This window comes from Perissodus microlepis, chromosome 11 (genome assembly GCF_051167445.1).
Source record: "Perissodus microlepis isolate ML-2025 ecotype Zambia chromosome 11, ASM5116744v1, whole genome shotgun sequence".
NCBI lineage: Eukaryota > Metazoa > Chordata > Actinopteri > Cichliformes > Cichlidae > Perissodus > Perissodus microlepis.
In genome coordinates, this window is record NC_140471.1 from 22,994,737 (window position 1) to 23,013,197 (window position 18,461).

Below are 18,461 nucleotides of genomic sequence, written 5' to 3' on the forward strand. Positions count from 1 at the left end.
GGTGCTGTGTTTCCTTCCAATTCTGTTGTCTCGAATGCGCTCATAAATAAGGGCCGCTGAGATTGTGTTTGTGGAGCGTGGCATGTCTGTGTGAGTGTGTTTTAGCTTGTGACAGTATTTTCCATACAAGCTATTACTCAGTCAGAACTCCTTCAAAGTAAATTTATGGAGAGCTCAAAGAGTAGTTTCTTTGGCATTCTATCAGGCTGTCCTGCCAGAGTGTGCGTGCGTGTGTGTGCGTGTGTTTGTATATGTGTGTGTGTGCATGCTCTGTAGCATATTTTTCCTCAGAGTTTTCTCAGCTCCTGTCAGACTTCTGCTTTGATCTGGCCAGAGTTGACCTAACATAATCCACTTCTTTTGCCCTCAAAAAGAGGAACACACCTAACACGCTGCCTCAACCCACAACTTCAGGCTACAGAGTACAAATCAGAGCCGCCTGACCAGCTCATGCCCTGCTAAAACACACACACAGATGTGTTTTCGATGATCAGAATAGAATTTCACACACAACAGACCTTTTCCCTAATGTCAATTTCTAAGACGTCAGCTGTAGACCCTTGTAGCATGTTTGTATTGGAAGACCACTGTTTAAACTGCATGGACAGAAGTCATTATCACGAATAGTGAATATAGAAAACACAAAGTTATATGAAACTGACTTTGAAATTGTCATCATCACCATTTCTTAAAAATCTCTTATCTAGTTGCCACAACTGAAAATATATTAAAAGATACGGCACAGCCAAGCGAGAAAAAAACATCTAAATATTACCTGACACATGATATTCGATAAGAGCGTTGAGGGGGTCTTAAATATGTTTTGTTCAGCTCCCCGTGCGCCTGTGATCTCCTAATTAGCCGTGCTTTGTCAGTGTGATGGGCTAATGGCTAATTGCATTGTGAGGCCTCTGTGTGTACATGCAGTAATGACTTAACGCTCTAATAAGATTGAGTTACAGGCAGTTGGATCATTGTGTCCCCAAGCACTGATCTGAGGTCAGTGTTATGCTTTTCTCTCTAATGACTATGATGGGAGAGTAGATGGGGATAAACTGTTCCATGATCTCCCATGTGATACTTCTATCAATTGCATTGTGTCTCATCATTTATCTTAGAGCCGTGTGCAGTTGGATGCCAGCAGTGATGTAGTTTCCCACTGAGCGCTTTTGTGAATGTCAAATATGGGAATACAAATTTTATTTGATTAAGTATACATTATATTAAGTGCATGCTGCTCAACTCTGCTTTTCTCTGGAAGTTTTATAGTAAAAACAGTAGTGTGCAAAAGTCTTGAGCCACCCCTAATCTCTTTATATTTGCCTTCCAAGGAGCCAGATTTTCTTGTAATTTTTAAAAGTGCAATGGTTCAAGTCTTTCTGAAGTTCTGTCAAAGTTTTTCTTTTGACATTGGCTGCTTTTTTTTTCTTCTTAATTTCAGTCCAGTCTTTCTGTCTGACCATTTTCAGTGGAATGTTTTTTTGTTAAACCACGACACTGACCTATGAACAGTGTTGGGGAGTAACAGAATACATGCACCGGCGTTACGTATTTAAAATACAATATATGAGTAACTGTATTCTGTTACAGTTACCGTTTAAAAAGGTGGTATTCAGAATACACTTACTTTGTTGAAATAAATGGATTACACGGCGGTCTATTCCTGTTTCATATGTTAGGCTGTGCCCTCTCTATTTTTGGTAATTCCACGCCGGTGGAAACCCAAGCAAAACACACACTAAGAGGCTCTAATGCCTGTGTCTCAATCTCGCGGCCCATGTCACCTCTACTTGCGGCCGCATAATGACGTGACGAAATATTTGTAAAAATTATTATTCAAAAAATGATTTAATATGAAGGCAATAGGCAGAGTGTTACAGGTATAGCCCTAAAGAATGTAGCCTCATGGGCAGTGTTGCCCAGTTGTAAGTGAGCTATTAAGACTCGACTGTATACACTTTGTTCATGGTTTTCTCCGAAACAGTAAATTTCGTTGGAGCAACCTTTCAACGCCTCTCTCTGTCTCTCACTAGCAAAGTTGACCCAGACAGCAGAGCAAAGCTAGTTTTCGGCTACGAGCCCAACACAAACCCGACGTATTAGCCAGAGGTCCCTTTACTACGGTTCGGAGCCGCGGACCTGTTTTCTATACGAGATCACTGCAAAAATTGCAGCCTTACCTAATGTCCACCCTACTGTTACTCATTTTATGTTAAAAATTAAAAATCTAGTTGGTATTGGTATGGCAAGTATTCTTCAGTAATCACACAGCAATAGTACATTCATGTAGTTGTAAAAAAGTAATCCAAAATATTCAGAATTCGTTACTGTCATTGAGTAACGTAACGGATGGGATGATGAATGCAGAAAAATACCATCAGATTTTGATCCACCATGCAATACCATTTATAAAGCTTCTGATTGGCAGCGTCTTCATTTTTCAGTAGGACAGTGATCCTAAAGACACGGCCAATGCTTTACGAGCATAGCTGGATAGAAAAACACACAGTGGAACTATCAGTCATGGATTGGTCTCCCTAGAGACTTTGCAGATGACCTAAAGATATATTTGCCTATAAAACCAACAGCCATGTTTCTATTCAGACACTAGTAAACAGTCGCAGAGATGTACAATCCTGGTTGGAGATAAACTTCTTTAATCTGAATTTGGGTGACCCGACCTCTTAGATGGATATGACAGCGCCATCTGTCTTTTAGCTTTTTTGCAAGGAACCTTGGTGTGAGTTGACAGTGCTTTAAAATTTGATGTTAAGACAAGTTTCTTTCAACTAAGGCTTCTCAGTAAGGTGAAGGTCTACCTCCTGCCACATGACTTTGAGAGATCACACTATAATTTACTTTTTGTCTAAACTATTGTAACACTTTATATGTTGGCTCTGATATGTCCTTACTTTGTCGCCTGCAAGCTGTTCAAAATACAACAGCTGGCCTTTCGACTGGAAAGAAATGGTGTGATCACATTACACGTATACTGGCCTCCAGTCCATTCCAGTTTTATTACTTGTTTTTAAGAGTCTTAATGGAACTTTTGAAATCCTACCAGAGTACCAAGGTTAAACTAGCTGCTCCCAGTCTCTCAGTCATTTTAAAACTCTTTTAAAAACGTATTTGTTGCTTTCAGGTCTAGTTGAGCATAATACCCTGGCTTTGATTATCCAATCAGTCTTATTTACTTGTTTTATTTGTTTTTTTAGTTTATTTTTATTTTTAATTTAGTAACTGTTTTCTATGGTGTACATTTTGTATATTTTGCACTTTGGTCAACGAAGGTTGTTTAAAACATGCTATATAAATAAAGTTTCTTTGACTTGACTTATAAACTCTGTTTTTGCCTTATATACTGCTTATGTTTCAATAGATAATTGGACCTATTTCACATTTTCCTCGCAAAATATAAAGAAATGAGAAGTGGCTCAAGAATTTTGCACAGTACTGTAGTTTGGGTTAATCTGCTGATGAATAACTAAACCCAACCCAACCCCCAATTTTCCCATCTTCTCCTCCACACACCACCACCCTAGCCCACCCCACCTCAGGTACTCACACACCCCCACCCTAGCCCACCCCAACTCAGGTATTCACACACATACAGTATGATGACACACACATTGATGAAGGGTGTGTGGGAATTGAAGGAGTGTTCTGCGTCCCTGCTGAGGTGCAGCAGATTGATCCTGTACTGATCTGCCACCGGCTCCCTGGGGATTTGTAACGCATGTCTGCAGCGCAGGGCTTAACACTCGCTCACTCTCTTTCTGTCTTTGTCGCTATCATTCTGCCTCTGTCTAGCGTTGTGTCTTGCTAAGCAGTGCAGTGGCTCCATCCTCCTACACCTCTCCAATCTCCATCTTTCTCACTATTCTGCCAGTAACAGGTTTCCTTCATCTTGTGTTTTGATCTTCTTTTGATTCTGTTTCCTCCAACTGACTCTGTCATTTCATTTATATTCTGCTTTCTCTAGTTTATCCCTTCCTTAAAATATTTCTAACCAGTGTGTTCCTGCAGTATTTGATTGATAATTCCTACATTGTTTCTTCTTCTAATCTTTTATTGCCTGTTGCACATGCCATATGCATTTTTGTATAATTATACATATTGATATGTATACATTATTATATAATTTCTTATCTTCTTTCTGTCTTTATATCTATATCCATGCGTATCTACGCACACTTCACTCAGACACGCAGTACAGCACATGTGGAAAGAGTGCTCTGTTTCTTTTTTATCATGTATGCTCCGCCACAGGGTTCTACAACTCATCAGCTTGATCTCTGAAGTTGAAAAAACATCCAAGCATCCTTTCATCTTGCTCTTTTTTTCCCCAGCTACACAGCCAATTTCTTGCTTCTTCCACACGAGCCACACCGAGCTACATCCGGGGACAAATGGGCTAACTGACCCACAGCTAAAACCAATGTTTGTTTATGTGTGTGACAGAGAGTAAGAGAGAGACAACATGTGCACAAATGTGTGTTTGTATGTTTGCACTTCCTTTATTTTGGCCATCCCAAGCAGTGTTTGTTGCAATCTGTGGCTATTTGATTAGTTTTAATGGTAATGAGCACAGAGGGTGTTTACACAATAATGCACATGCAATTTTTTATGCAAATTTTCTCATTTATTCGCATCTCTACGGATACTCCGTCTCAAACCATTAGAGTAAACCACAGCAACGTGTATTTTCTGTTGTTCTGTATTGTGCTCATGCTGACACAGATTACCCAAGATGATGTTTTTTGTTTGTTTTTTTTCTCAATGAAGTGCTTGTTCTAAGAATAGTCCAAAAAACGGCCATCGCAATGGCAGATTGCTGGAGGTGATGTCTTAAAAGCCTCTTTTTAGTTCAGCCTACTATCCCGAAGTTATAGATATTATATTTACATAAAGATAAAACAGAGGAGAGCAGGGTAGTACATTTGAGTAGCCTTAAGAGAAAAAAAACACTGAATGAATCATCTTGTTTAAAAAAAGTAATTTTCTATGAATGAACTGAACAATTAATAGAATAATCATTTCAGCTCTAATCTAAGCGCCGGCGCTGTTCACCCTATTTAAATTGTATTTTCTTGATTCGTCTCTAAAGTCAGTGTTTCAGTGCTGACAGTCCTTATGAGAGAGCTAGTATGTGTGCAACAACATTAACACCGCATCTAGGACACAATAATTATTCGTATTACATCCTTATTTGCCACTGCGCGTGTGTGTGTGTGTCTGTAGTGCCGCCTGCCCAAAGGGAATTCATCCTAGAAAACTGGGATGAAGATTAAGATATCCTCAGACTTTACCTTGTTCTCCACATGCCTCATTATCCAATCGCCCCTCTTACCCTGAAACCCCTGCCCTCCTGCTTTCATCCTTCCCCTTGAGCGCATTTTGTTCACAACCTTCTTTTCCTCCTTGTAGCAGTAAGGAAGATTTTGCAGCCCAAAAGCTGAGGCTTTGAGTTCTTGTTAGTTTTTTTTTCTTTTGCACATACCCAGTGGAGACAAGGTCTGCCAATGGTGAATGTTTTATATATCAAAATTAAAAAATGGTCAAGGTAGAAAGAAGTTTAAAGTTTACAAAGTCCTTATTTTAAAGTAATGGTATAATACATAACTACAGGTATATGAAAGAAGTTCATCATACAGATGTCTGTACCGCTCAGTATTCCCAACAAAACAGCTACAAGAAAAGTGAACTTACATTTACGCGAATACTCATGTTCCTCTGTTGCTGTTGGATGTGTAAATAAAAAACTATTAGTTAACACAATCAGACATCAGGGTCAAGCTCACTGCCTGAGTGTTTCTAAAAGTTTCTAAAACATTTGTAAATCATATGCATTTATACAATCATTCAAGTTAAGCAAGAGCCATTACATATGGTTTCCCTCTGCGTATGGTAATGCACAGTTACACATCAGTGGAAAGCATTATGCTGAAGCAGCATGCTAGAATGTGCTAAAACAAAATAGGAAAGCAGTTTGTTGCGCTACAGGCATACAAAGGAAAAACAGTGGTTGGTTGGAGATTAAAAAATCTAGAAAAATCTAGTTACCTTTAAAATGGCTTCTGCAAAGATGTGGACCAGGTCGGCCACCACTCACGTCTTCAGAGTGATTTTAGTGCATCAGGACAGATTAAACGGCAATGAGATTATTAACTATTTTATAAACTATGATTATAAATTAGATGGCAATTTTTTTTGCAAAGCGGTGGTTGCAGTCAGTTTTGTAAATATTTAGAGACAGGTTGGATCCCATCAGGCAGCCTCTGCACACACCTTGCAATTGAGAATAATCACCCAGAAGTTAAGGGTCTTGCACGTTCAGTCTCCGGGCAACTGCTGCAAATACTTGCAAACAGTCAATGAATGTCAAAAAATTCTGTGCAATCATCAGGCAACAACATTTTTCTCAGTCATAAGGAGGTCCTGTCCCATTTTTACTCTAGTGCGCCCGAGACAGTGTTGTATTTAAATCGATGGATAGATTCTTTGTATCTGAGAAATGAAGCCAGTGTGGAAAAGCCAACCTTGCATTCTTTTTAGCTTCCTAGCTGAGGACTTGTAGGTGGTCTGGATACTCCTTTGAGCATCATTTTTTGTATATGCAGTTGTAGTAGTCTGAGAGTCAGTAGGACGTACTCAGCATTTGAAATTGGTCCAGTGAGACCAGGAACAGTGCTCTGGTGGTGTTGCCTCAGTGTAACCGTGGTGACCAAGGAGCTGTCAGACAAGACTCAAACTTCTGGTTTAAGGTTGTGCAGTTGTGCCATCCACCACCCCCATGGCCTTCTAACGTGGGCATAGACTGTAGGTTTTCTTTCTTCCTCACACGTAAAAAGGAAACTACAGGGAAAATGACACTAAGTGGAAATATGACTAGAAGCATTCCCTGACCACACATCAGCTTGTGATAAGATGGAAGAGAGCATGTGTTAGCAGATGGCAACTCCTGTGATTTCTAAAAAGTCTAATTGTATAGAAGTCTACGGCTCACTTGATTTAATAGGTCAGTAAACACGTTCCTATTACAGTTATGGTTTCAGATGCTAGTTTAAAGTCTTTTTTAATACACCATGAGGTTCATTTTCTAAGTTATGGCTGTATTTAGAGGAAAATAAAAAAGAAGGATTTGCTTTAGGGCAAGGCATGCTTTATGAGTGTGCAGTCTTCTCAGCTCCTTGGTCATATCCACCCCACGCTTGCTTATTTGGTTTCAAAACACCAAGATGGTGAATGCCTGAAATTCAATATTTCAAAATGGGATCCCACAGCTTGAGTCCATCTTTAATCAAGCTATGACAGAGACAGACTTCCTGGAACTACACCGGTTCAGCAGAGTTGTAATGAAAATCATAACTTGTAAACGACTGCACAAAGTGATGTAATATTAAAGACATTAATACCTGACACCTCTTACACGCTTAGATGTTTGATTTGCTCAAATGCCTCTGTTTAGGCGTGCGGTTTTCCACTTTGCAGCATTTCACATTGCACTGAGAGGCAGGTCAGGAGTAAAACAAATATGGAGAGCAGGCTTATTTGTTTCAGGACTGAGAGTTTTGTAGGCCATGTTGACAGACCCTAATCGCCTGCCAAATGTCTCATCTGACTGGCGTGGAGGTTTGTTGCTCTCTTTGAAAAACACAGCAGACCACACTTCATTAAAAAAGCAAATAGAAGCCAATACTTCTATTTCTTCTAGCCAAACAGAGCCAATTTGATTCTGAAGAGACAAATTTAACAGGCAGATATGATTACCTCAGACACCACTTCTCCCCTGATTCCACAAACAACAGTTAGGCAAGTCAATTTACCTTAATTTCATTGGAGAAAGCCAGCCAGCCAGCAAGGTTGAAGTCGGTGCTTTATACGACTGAGCACTCGTTAGATGATAATGGATGCATGTAATTGGTAAAGTGCTGATTGCTCCCCCCTCAAAAAGATTCTATCGGAGGAGAATTTTCTGTTTCATTAAGCCATGGTCAGAAATAATGAGATGGCCATCTGTAGACTGTGAGAGAAAAAGAGTGAGTAGGGACTAGTGGTTGGTCATAACTGAGACAGGTTTTTTGTGGTGTCTTCAGCCTTCTGTTTTTTTCCATTGTCAGATATATATTTCCTTTTGGCTTCAGTTCTTTCTGTGTCTATAGCATTTCCCTTTGCTGTTAATCACGCAGGCTGAATCAGTGTGTTTTTCACACTTCCACGTGTATATGTCTTTTTGGTTTACAGCCTTAATGCATCATTGGCTGGCTGCACACCAGCTCACTTTTATGGCCCGGGATCAAACACGCACACATGCTTCAATGGGCATGCAAAAGCACACTGATACAGACACTTTTAGAGCCATAAGTGCTTACTCATCATGCCGCATGGAGAGAACGCATTGGGAGCCATTTATGTTTTGTTTTCCAATGCATTTATTACTGAAGAGTGCATGGTCTGCTGCTTATATTTTTGTGCCCCTGTGTCTTTCTCTCACTGCGCAAGGACATCTTTCTCATTTAGTTGTGACAACAGAACAAGAACATGACTCATCCAAGATAAGACCAATGAAGACTGGGAGTCTTATGGGCCAGAAAATGAAGACAGCAAAGGCAGTTCTATAGAGAAAAAGCAAAGGAAAGCCCCCTCCCTATCATTTCCAATCAGCTGCTGGTTCTGCATGACTAATGCTGAAATGACATATATCATTGTCAGATAGGGCATGTTCACACAGCTGTTATTTTTTTTCACCAAAAATGACTGACTCTAACACACACGCACACCTTATGCACGCTAGCTCACTATTATCTTGCTGGCTGACACCATTTTGCTCTCTAACAATCTTGCTAATTATAATTGTTAATTAATTCTCTGCCAGTGTCCTCATCAGGAGACTAATAACCTACATTTCCATTAATTAGACCTTCAACCCTTCGCTCCCTCTCTCAGTCTCTCTGTCCCACTCCAATCCACCCCTCCATCCTCTGCCTCTGATCCTGCCTGCTGCTCTCTTCTCCCAGGATCATCTGTGGACCACACATGGCCTGCACACATACATGCACACATAGACTGTGATTAATTGTGTCTGTGTGCGCTTGCATTAGTAGCATTGTGATGACAAACGTTTGTTCTTGCTGTCGCTTCATGAGCTTTCAACCTGTGACTGAGGGTGAAAAAGGGATTGTGATTTTAAAGTTAAACTAATGAATTATGAAAATGTGTTTATTTACTTTTGAGTGACAGTAAGGTGTAAAGATCATTGCAATCTCTCATGAATGACTTCTAAATATAGCCTGGCTCTTGCTGACATCTCAGCACATCCAAAGATCATAATGAGCATTGCACTGCTAACCATGGCACGTAGTCTCCAAAAACAGCGGCATCATTCTTACACTATGATTGCTGCATGAATGCTATTTACAAAGACTTGCTGAGAGCTCAGTAGTGCAGATTGGTAGCTTTTGTTACTGTCTAAGCCACAGGTGTCGAACTCCAGGCCTCAAGGGCCGGTGTCCTGGAGGTTTTAGATGTGTCCTTGATCCAACACAGCTGATTTAAATGGCTAAATTACCTCTTCAACATGTCTTGATGTTCTCCAGAGGCCTGGTAATGAACTAATCGTGTGATTGAGGTGCGTTAACCCAGGGTGAGATCTAAAACCTGCAGGACACCGGCCCTCGAGGCCTGGAGTTCGACACCCCTGGTCTAAGCACAGTAAGAAGGTCCTGGGTTTAAATCCAGTCTGGGTCTTAGTCTTGGTCCCTGACTTTGTGTGGGTTCTCTCTGGTTACTCTGCCCTTCTCCCACTGTCTGAGCGTGGCTGGTGGTTACCCACTGTTTTATGTCTTTTTGGAAAGCTAACCAGCTGTTTGTTCCAGCTCCATATTTACTAAACGGACATGAGATGTCATTGTTCTCATCTGGCAAGAAAGTGAAAAGGCACATTTGCAAATATCTTATATTCTAGTCTTACTTTTATAAGTAGAGGCCATTTATCTGAATTTGACGTGCTGGAGCACACCCTGGCCCTTCTGGGCTGTGGTATAGACAAATCACCCCTTCTGGTCATTTGTCTATAAATTTGTTCCCCTTCTTTTTGAGGTTATAAAGCTCTCTCAAAGGTATCAGGGGATCTACCAGGCCCATAGCAGCCACTGCCAATCCATAATGATCTCTGGCCTAGGTTGTTTATTCATTATCAAGAAACATTTTTCATTTGTATATGAAGCTCTTGGAGGGGCAGGAGCGTGTGTGGTGCAGTGATCAGCCTAGCAAGAAGGTCCTGTGTTCAAATCTTGATTGAATGTGAGTGTGAATGGTTGTCTGTCTCTATGTGTTAGCGCGTCTACCGTTTGGCACAGGGCAAACACTCCTTTTTCCTTATGACATCTGGGATAGGTTCCAGCCCAACTGCAACCCTAAATTGGATAAGCGGAAGAAAATGGATGGATGCTTCTACTACAAATCTGGAAGCGTTTAGTTCTTTGGACTCTTACCGGGTCTCAATAAATATGTGTCCCTATAGAAAAGGTAAGAAGCTACTGCTCGGCTGTGTATGCAACAATAGGTTGCATCTGCTGTTGTAGTTTGGACTGTAAGGCTTTGTGTTTTTATGGGCCATGTGTGTCTCACTATCTGCCTGTCCTTTGAATGCCCACAAACTGTAGAGGCAGTAGACAAAAAGTCCCACTCTCATGGAGACTACTCTTCCCATCAGGCTTAGCTGACCTGGTTTCAGTGCAGAGCGGAGCAGTGTTACTATATCACCACTCTACTCCTGATCTCAGAACGCTGATGTGAAAAGCCCGAAACTGAGCCGTAGCAGCATGGACTAACAGGGTTGTTTGTTTTGCAGGCCTGTTGATCCTTCAGTCAGCTGGATCGGCAGCAAACTTGAGTTTGTTTCCACTTTTAGCTACGCTCAGCCATTTCTCAGAAGCTCTGCGTTTTTCTTTCAGACTGAATCCTCTCTCTCCATCTGGCACAAGAGGAAGTGAGAGACAGTTGGCACTTGCTTGTCCATACTGTATTTGTGGTGCTAAAATGGCATGTTCTATCTCATCCGTCCTCCTTCCTCTACCTCCCTCACCCTCTCCTGAGAGAAGTAACCCAGATTTCAAAATGAATCGCCGCCTATTCCCTCAATCTTTCTCCTCTCTCTCTCTCTCTCTCTCTCTCTCCATATTTCTGTTTTTACTTCCTCTCTCTCTCTCGCTCTTTCTCTCTCCTTTTCTCTTTCTCTCGTCCTCCTCCTAGTAAAAACCGAATCAATCTTGGAAAGAGAATAGCACCTCTCTATCTCGTCCTCCTCCTCACCCTGCCTCTGGGTTAACGGATATATATCACTTCACTTCTCTATATTTGGTTCCTAGAAAGCTTGAGTCTCTCAAAACGCTTGTTGCTTACCCATTTTTCATTTTTACATTTTTCTTTTCATTTTTTTCTTTTTTTGGGGCTGTTTTTCCCCTGCTAGCCACTGCTTTTTCTTCCCCCTGTTCTCTTTTTCCTGAGGTGACCAGCTACAGGTGTGACACCTTAGCCTTTCATTTGAAGTGAGCCAGACAGAGAGGAGGAGGAGAACACGAGGAGAAAGACATCTTCAGCTCAAAACTTTCCTCCAAAACTGTCCCAAATTCAGGTATTAAGTCTTTATTATCGTTTCCGTGTGAGTCTGTACAACATTTATTTCTTCTTGTCATTATTCTACTCATTACTGAGCCCTGTGCCATTTTTCTTACCGTCCACTTTCACGCCTTTGATTGATTTGCTCCTGCTTCTTTGCTGAGACACAAACATTTCATCACATTTCTTTTATGGTATGGGTTTTCGCTGTGGGCTTATTTATTTATTCATTAAATCTCTGTTGGTGTTTCATTTATCATTTAGTAGCGTGCAACTCTTGCACCACAATCTCTCCAGCTAATATTGCCGTTTTGCACTTTTTCCAGCGCATCTCATTCCCTATAGACATGTATATATTATTCTGTTCCAAACTTTTCTTCAGAAATGGGACTAATTGCTAAAAAAGGCAGGCAGGAAGATGAGGAGAAACCAGGCTCTAATATTGGAGCAGCTGGTGGGGGTGTTGTTGACATGGCAACAGAAGTACAGTTGACATAACGACCAGGGGGTAGGAAGGGAAGGGGGGTAGTCATAGCTGCGAGGGACATGGATATGTATGGGTAGCATGGGCAGGCAGTATGTGGGACACAGCGAGTTGCACTAATCGTTTAGCGTCTCTTAAGAGACTCCTGTCTCAGTATGTGAATTAACCTCCCTGTCTCCTTCATTATATCTCTTCTTTCTCTTTCAATCTCTACCTGCCACTTTCCCTGTGCTCCCTCTTTCGCGCTGCACTTCCGGCCCATTCATCCCTTCTCGATCTTTCTCCTCATCACGTCACTCTTTCACCGCTCCCTACCCTACATCCCATGTGCCATTAATACAACTTCTGACCCATTACACTTTTCATCCATCGTCCTCCTCCCGCTCCTCCTCCTTGTCCTTGCTTCCTCCTCTCCGCCCTCTCCTCTGTTCTATTCAAGGTCTTCTGCTCAAAGCAAAGCCTTCGTTACTGACACTCATCATCCAATCCCCCTTACCTTTTCATCTTTTTACCGCATCCTCCAGGCATCATGTCTACCCCAGTCTCCCCATCCCCCTCGCTCTCCCCACTGACACTGGCCTCCCCTACATCTGCAACCTCCCCCGGTGCCTCCCCTCTGCCCTCGCCTCTCTCCCCTCCGCCCAGGGTGCCCGTGTTTCAGAGGAAGGGAGCGCTCAAACACAAAAGGATTGTCGAAGTGAAAGACCACCAGTTTACAGCACGCTTCTTCAAACAGCCCACCTTCTGCAGTCATTGCACCGACTTCATATGGTAACACACGTACACACAGACTCACACACAGCTACACAGAAACCACCCCAACTGTTCAAACACCACCTCCTCAGGCATCCCACCACTCCACGTAGTGCTGACTTTCACTGCTTTTTTTTCTTTTCTCTTTCTTTCACCCTTTCCAGCTGCCTGCTGGAGAGACTGCCCACACTGACCTGCTCTGATCACATAACCTCACCTCCACACTGCCGCCCACATAATCCAGGCGTTACTTTAGGAACTCACACACGCCGATGCATTGATATATATACTGAAAAAACACACACAAACAAGAACTTAATTAGAATATGAACTTTAGCCTGACTGCATTAAAACAGACAGGCGCCAACCGTGAAGTAATTTAATTTTTTAGTAATAATTAACTTTCTGTTTTTAAAGGGGTACTCTTTAGTTTCATAAATCTGAAGGACTCATAAGGGATGGACTGAAGAATCTGAGATATCCACAATAATAATGCAGGAGTAGAAAACATTCAGTCTGAAATTCAGACTGAGACTTCAAAAGGGTTAATGTTTCAGACTTCTGCAGTCTCCTCCTGAGAGGCAAAACACATCATAGGATTGTTTTCACAGACTTAGTAGTATGCTTTTTAATGAGTAAACTAAACCAAGCAGTAAAATTAACAGTAAAAATCAGTAAAAATTCTAAAATGCAGTCGGTTTGGCACTGATAGAGTTTTACCATGTTTACTATCTGCTGTAATTGCTCCAGATGGTGCTGGACTCTGCATTTGGAGATTTGAGATTAATGTTACAGAAACTCTGACATTAATCTCAGAAACACCTAAATCCCAAACTGGGATTTGGTGTAAGTATTTAAGGTTTTAAGTATCTAGAAGTACATATAAGTATTTACAGGTGACTTTAATAACTTAAAATATTAGATTACCTTTAAAAAAAACCTAAGAGTAAAATAACATACCAGTCAGTGTTGGTCAAGTTACTTGAAAAAAGTAATCAGTAACTAATTACTGATTACTTCCCCAAAAAAGTAATCCCGTACTTTACTGATTACTTATTTTCAAAAGTAATTAATTACTTAGTTACTTTTTAAAAACACGATTTACAACCTGAATAGGTGATAAAGCATAGATCTTTCAGCCCAATTCTACTTTTTCTGCATAATCCATCATACAAAATGTAATCAAATGGAAAAGTCTCTTTTTTTAACTTGTTTTATCAGTTTTAATCTTTTAACTTTATGCATCAAGCAAAAATTTTATTATATGCAACATTCTCTGACTTGAATAAATTAGTTTAACATTTAAACCTATTTTCTGCACATTCCAGCACATAAAATAAAATATTTTTTGTGTTTACACTCACTCTTTCAAATAGATGCAAGTAAAACACAGCAGAAAATAAATAAAGTCAAAGACTAGCAGTCCTGTTGCTCTATTTTCACCTGTAAAGCAGGAGTAGGGTAGGCGGAGGTTTACCCTGGTGCAGGTGTGCCGCGGTCAGTTGAAAAATCCGCGAGTTTCTCTGTGAATTTCCCAATACGTCGTTGCGCACTCGGTGCTTGCTTGGAAGTTTAGGGGGTTTTTTTCGCACGTTTTTCTTCCCACGCACAACGGACACTAATGTTTTTGTCACTTTTTATGGAATCAAACTCAAAATAAGGTCAGTACTTCCACGCTTTAAACGCTGCACGCTCATACTCTCTCCCACAATCGATATATGATCCATTGTTGATCTGCACACAGCTGTTGTCACCAACGGCGCACTCGCTTACGTCACTGTCATGAGACATTCTCGCAAAAAAATCACGGTTTTAGTAACGCAGTAACGCAGCGTTCCTACGGGAAAGTAACGGTAATCTAATTACCGATTTTGCAATAGTAATCCCTTACTTTACTCGTTACTTGAAAAAGTAATCCGATTACAGTAACGCGTTACTGCCCATCTCTGATACCAGTGCTTATCATCATTTATAACATTTATGCGCGTATACATGAATTTAGAATCAGATTTGACTTCTTTATGATCAGACGACACCCTGTGAGCGCGACCACTGAAGGCGCAGTTGTCTGTGTTTATCGTTGTGAGTGTAAGGGGCTGTGTGTTTGAACATATGGTGGGAGTGTATGTTGGATGCAGGGCGCTGTACGTGCCAGCAGCCTCTGGGTATCTTTCAGGACATTTCTCCAACTGGCTGCTGTCTTGGCAGTGGTAGCAGCTCTTAGATGAGGTTGAAAACTCTCTTATTTTGCACAAGATGTCAGAGCAGACGCTTTCAATCACGGTGTTAGAGGCCCCGGGGAGATTGTTAGATTAATTAAAGACTAAGGCAAGATTGTTCTAATTTGTAAATGTAAATATCTTGTTTATTAAGTCAAGGTCTTAAAGAGGAGTGGGTTGTACCTGTTTTGGCTCCTTTGGGTAATAACTAAGCTAAACTGTCTGAAAACATTAAAAAAGTGAAATTGCTTCGTGTCACAGTCCAGTCTTAGCATACTAACAAGGATCATAGTTTTTAAAATATTTGTTATGATACTTAAACCTTTTAACATCTACCAAGCTGCTGGTCACCTGCTTACTGTTAGGGTCAGATGGTATTATCCATATACTAAACAAGTGGATTATTTAAAGAAACATTGCATTTTGCGTTGCATTTTTGTCCTGTGTTTATTTTTTGTTTTTTTTTTATTCTTTTACAAGCTTTTCCACTTGTGTGTGCCAAATGGGACAAAAAAAACCCTATCTATAAATAGACTGGATCCTAACCTAATCCTTATCCTAACCAGAACACCTGGTGGATGTTAGGAGGCTGAAGAAGGCTGAATTGTGATTTGGCATAGATGGAGATCAGATTTGCTGGTCATAACGTCACCATCAAGTGTCTCAATAAGCCATAATAGTGAGCCACATCAGAATGGTCTGAAATTAAAGCATCCGTATTGTCAAGGTAGAGACAAGTCTCCAGTGTGTCACAGAGCTAACAACAGGACACACAATTTCATGCTCACATTAGCATCTGGAGCCAAATTAGAATCACCGGTTAACCTAACATGCATGTCTTTGGGCTGTGGGAGGAAGCCAGCAAACTTGGAAAGAATCCACACAGGCACATGCATCCTCACAGAAAGGCCCCAGCCAGTCATCGGGTTCAATCTCGGGCACTTCTTGCTGTGAGATAACAGTGCTAACCACTGCACTGCTGTGCCACCAACTGCAGCATCCATCCATCTAGTTATCCAATAAGGGATTGCAGTTGGGCTGGAGCCTATCCAAGCTGTCATAGGGCGGGAGTTGGGGGTGTACACCCTGGACAGCTCGCCAATCTATTGCCGGGCTCACACAGAGAGGCAGACAACCATTCACGCTCACAGTCACACCTATGGCCAATTTAGAATTACCAGTTAACACCTAACAAGCATGTCTTTGGACTGTGCCAGAGTACCCGAAGGGAACCCATGCGAGCACGGGGAGAACATGCAAACTCCACCCATAAAGGCCCCAGCCGGCTGATGGATTCGAATCCAGGACCTGCTCGCTGTGAGGGGACGGTGCTAATTACCGTCAGAGAGAGTGTCATAGATTCTCTATCTGCAGCAGCAAAATGGAATTTAGCCATAATTCATTTGTTTATGTGTTTGTTCTATTGTCACATGTCAAAGTGTGTTTTTTGATAAAGAGCTTTCTCAAAAAAAAAGCTCCAAGAGGGGTTAATCTGATGTTTTTATAGAAGCATTTTATTCAATTACATGTGTTTGGTAGATTTTTTTCACATCATTAATTCAAAATGCAGTTATCCCCTACATTAAATGCTCTGTGATATCTGGCCAGAAAGCAGCTCTGTGAATCCTCACCATATCTGGTTCTCTAATGCTCTCTGCTGGTCAAAAAGCAGAACTGGTCGGATACATTTGGTGCTGCAGACACGGACTTCTGTTGAGTGCCGATCAAGGATCAGATTACCCTCAGCAACCCTTTCTTTAATTATTACTCAGCCAGATGGTGAACTGATTGTAGATCAGTGATTATGGTCAGTTTCCTATTAACCCCTGAGCCTCTCCGGTATGACTGTAGAGGAGCTGTCGAGGTCTCTCGTTTGCCTGCCTTTCTAAGCCTTCTAATCAAAACTCGATCCACAACAGGCAAGCTGCTGAGTGGACTGTTTAGTCAATCAATGACTTAATTATTCAATTAAAGCTTTAAGGAGACCATGGAAGCTAGCCAACATTGCAGAAGCATTGTATTGGTGTGTGTGCGTGTAAGTGTTTGACCTGGTCAGCGGTGAGGCTTTGAAAGGAAAAGCACTCAAACTTCACACATAATGACTTAGTGTATCAAGTTGTTGGTGTTTTTTGTCTTTTTCTGAGACAATTTGTTCTCCACTAGAGTCTGCATTCCTGTCTTTATACAGTGCAGAGTAACGCAATAGCAATATCTCATTCTCCAAAGCTAAATATTTCACCTTAAGGAGGACTGCAGAAAATTGTTTTTGTATCTTAATCCATGTGTCTTTTTCATGCAGGGGCATTGGGAAACAGGGATTCCAATGTCAAGGTAGAGATAAACCTAGCATTATTGCCTTTCCTTGCAGCGTTAATCTTCTCTGATGTATTTTTTGTCCTGCAAAGCAGATTCATTCTGAGATGTTTGCTTTCTCTAGTTTGCAGTTTTGTGGTCCACAAAAGATGTCACGAGTTTGTGACCTTCACGTGCCCCGGCTCTGTGACCGCCCCCAGACCAGATGTGAGCAGACGTATCTTTTCCCTTCTTATTTTCGGTTTTTGTGAAGATTTGCATCGTCATCATCATTTTTCAACATCCTTTGATGACAGTAGCATGTGTGCGTGAGTCAGCCATCAGTCCATGCATCTTTCGCATCACGCAGCCTGTTTCCATCCATGACGTCTGCACTCATGTCGTGCAATCCTACAAGGCATCTGAAATGCTGGGAGTGGGAGATAGGGTGTGGGGGAGACACAGGTGGAGGGCAGGATGGACTGATAAGAGTGAGAATTAGCGGGGGGAGAAAGAGAGCGAGAGCCACAGACTGCTCAGTCTTCTTCTGTGTGTCATTTTGAGGATTTCAGGGAGATTTGTCTTTCACTCACATTTTTTTCTACCAGCTAAATAAACTGCCTGAGAATTGAGGTCAATGAGAAAATGTGTGTAACTGTGTGTGTGTGTGTGTGTGTGTGTGTGTGTGTGTGTGTGTGTGTGTGTGTGTGTGCATGCATGTGTGAGAGATCGAAAATGGATGAGACAGTGAAAGAACACACAGAGGGAAAGAGAAGAAACAGGGTGACAGTTTTTAAATAGCGACTCAGTGCGACAAGGGAGGGAAAACAGTTTGGGAGAAGGTGGTGTATGAAGCGTGGCGGTGGGGTGGTCTGATGAGCTGAAGAGAGATAAAAATGATTCATCCCTCTGTGCACAGTATATACACGCTCACACACACGCAGCCTTGCAGACACACTGTGTGTCCTCTCAGAGTGGAGAGATCTAATTGGCTTGTCCACGAATGCCCCACTCATCTTCTCTCCGCTAATCACGCTCTGCACGTGTGTGTGTGTGTGTGTGTGTCTGTGTGTGTGTGTGTGTGTGTGTGTGTG

At 41.5% G+C, this 18,461-nt stretch overlaps 1 protein-coding gene across 2 annotated transcripts in view; it reads left to right on the top strand.

The window, feature by feature from the left end:
- Window positions 1–96: 96 nt before the first annotated feature.
- Window positions 97–18,461, top strand: part of prkcg (protein kinase C, gamma) — a 29,387-nt gene continuing 11,022 nt past the window's right edge. The window contains exons 1-4 of one of the 2 annotated variants that reach the window (XM_084943313.1): window positions 97–11,635; window positions 12,543–12,874; window positions 17,375–17,406; window positions 17,513–17,595. In XM_084943313.1, coding sequence (XP_084799439.1) covers window positions 12,633–12,874; window positions 17,375–17,406; window positions 17,513–17,595 — 357 coding nt within the window. In that variant the 5' untranslated portion in view covers window positions 97–11,635; window positions 12,543–12,632. The remainder of the gene's footprint in view (window positions 11,636–12,542; window positions 12,875–17,374; window positions 17,407–17,512; window positions 17,596–18,461) is intronic. The other variant, XM_084943312.1, reaches the window with a different exon arrangement.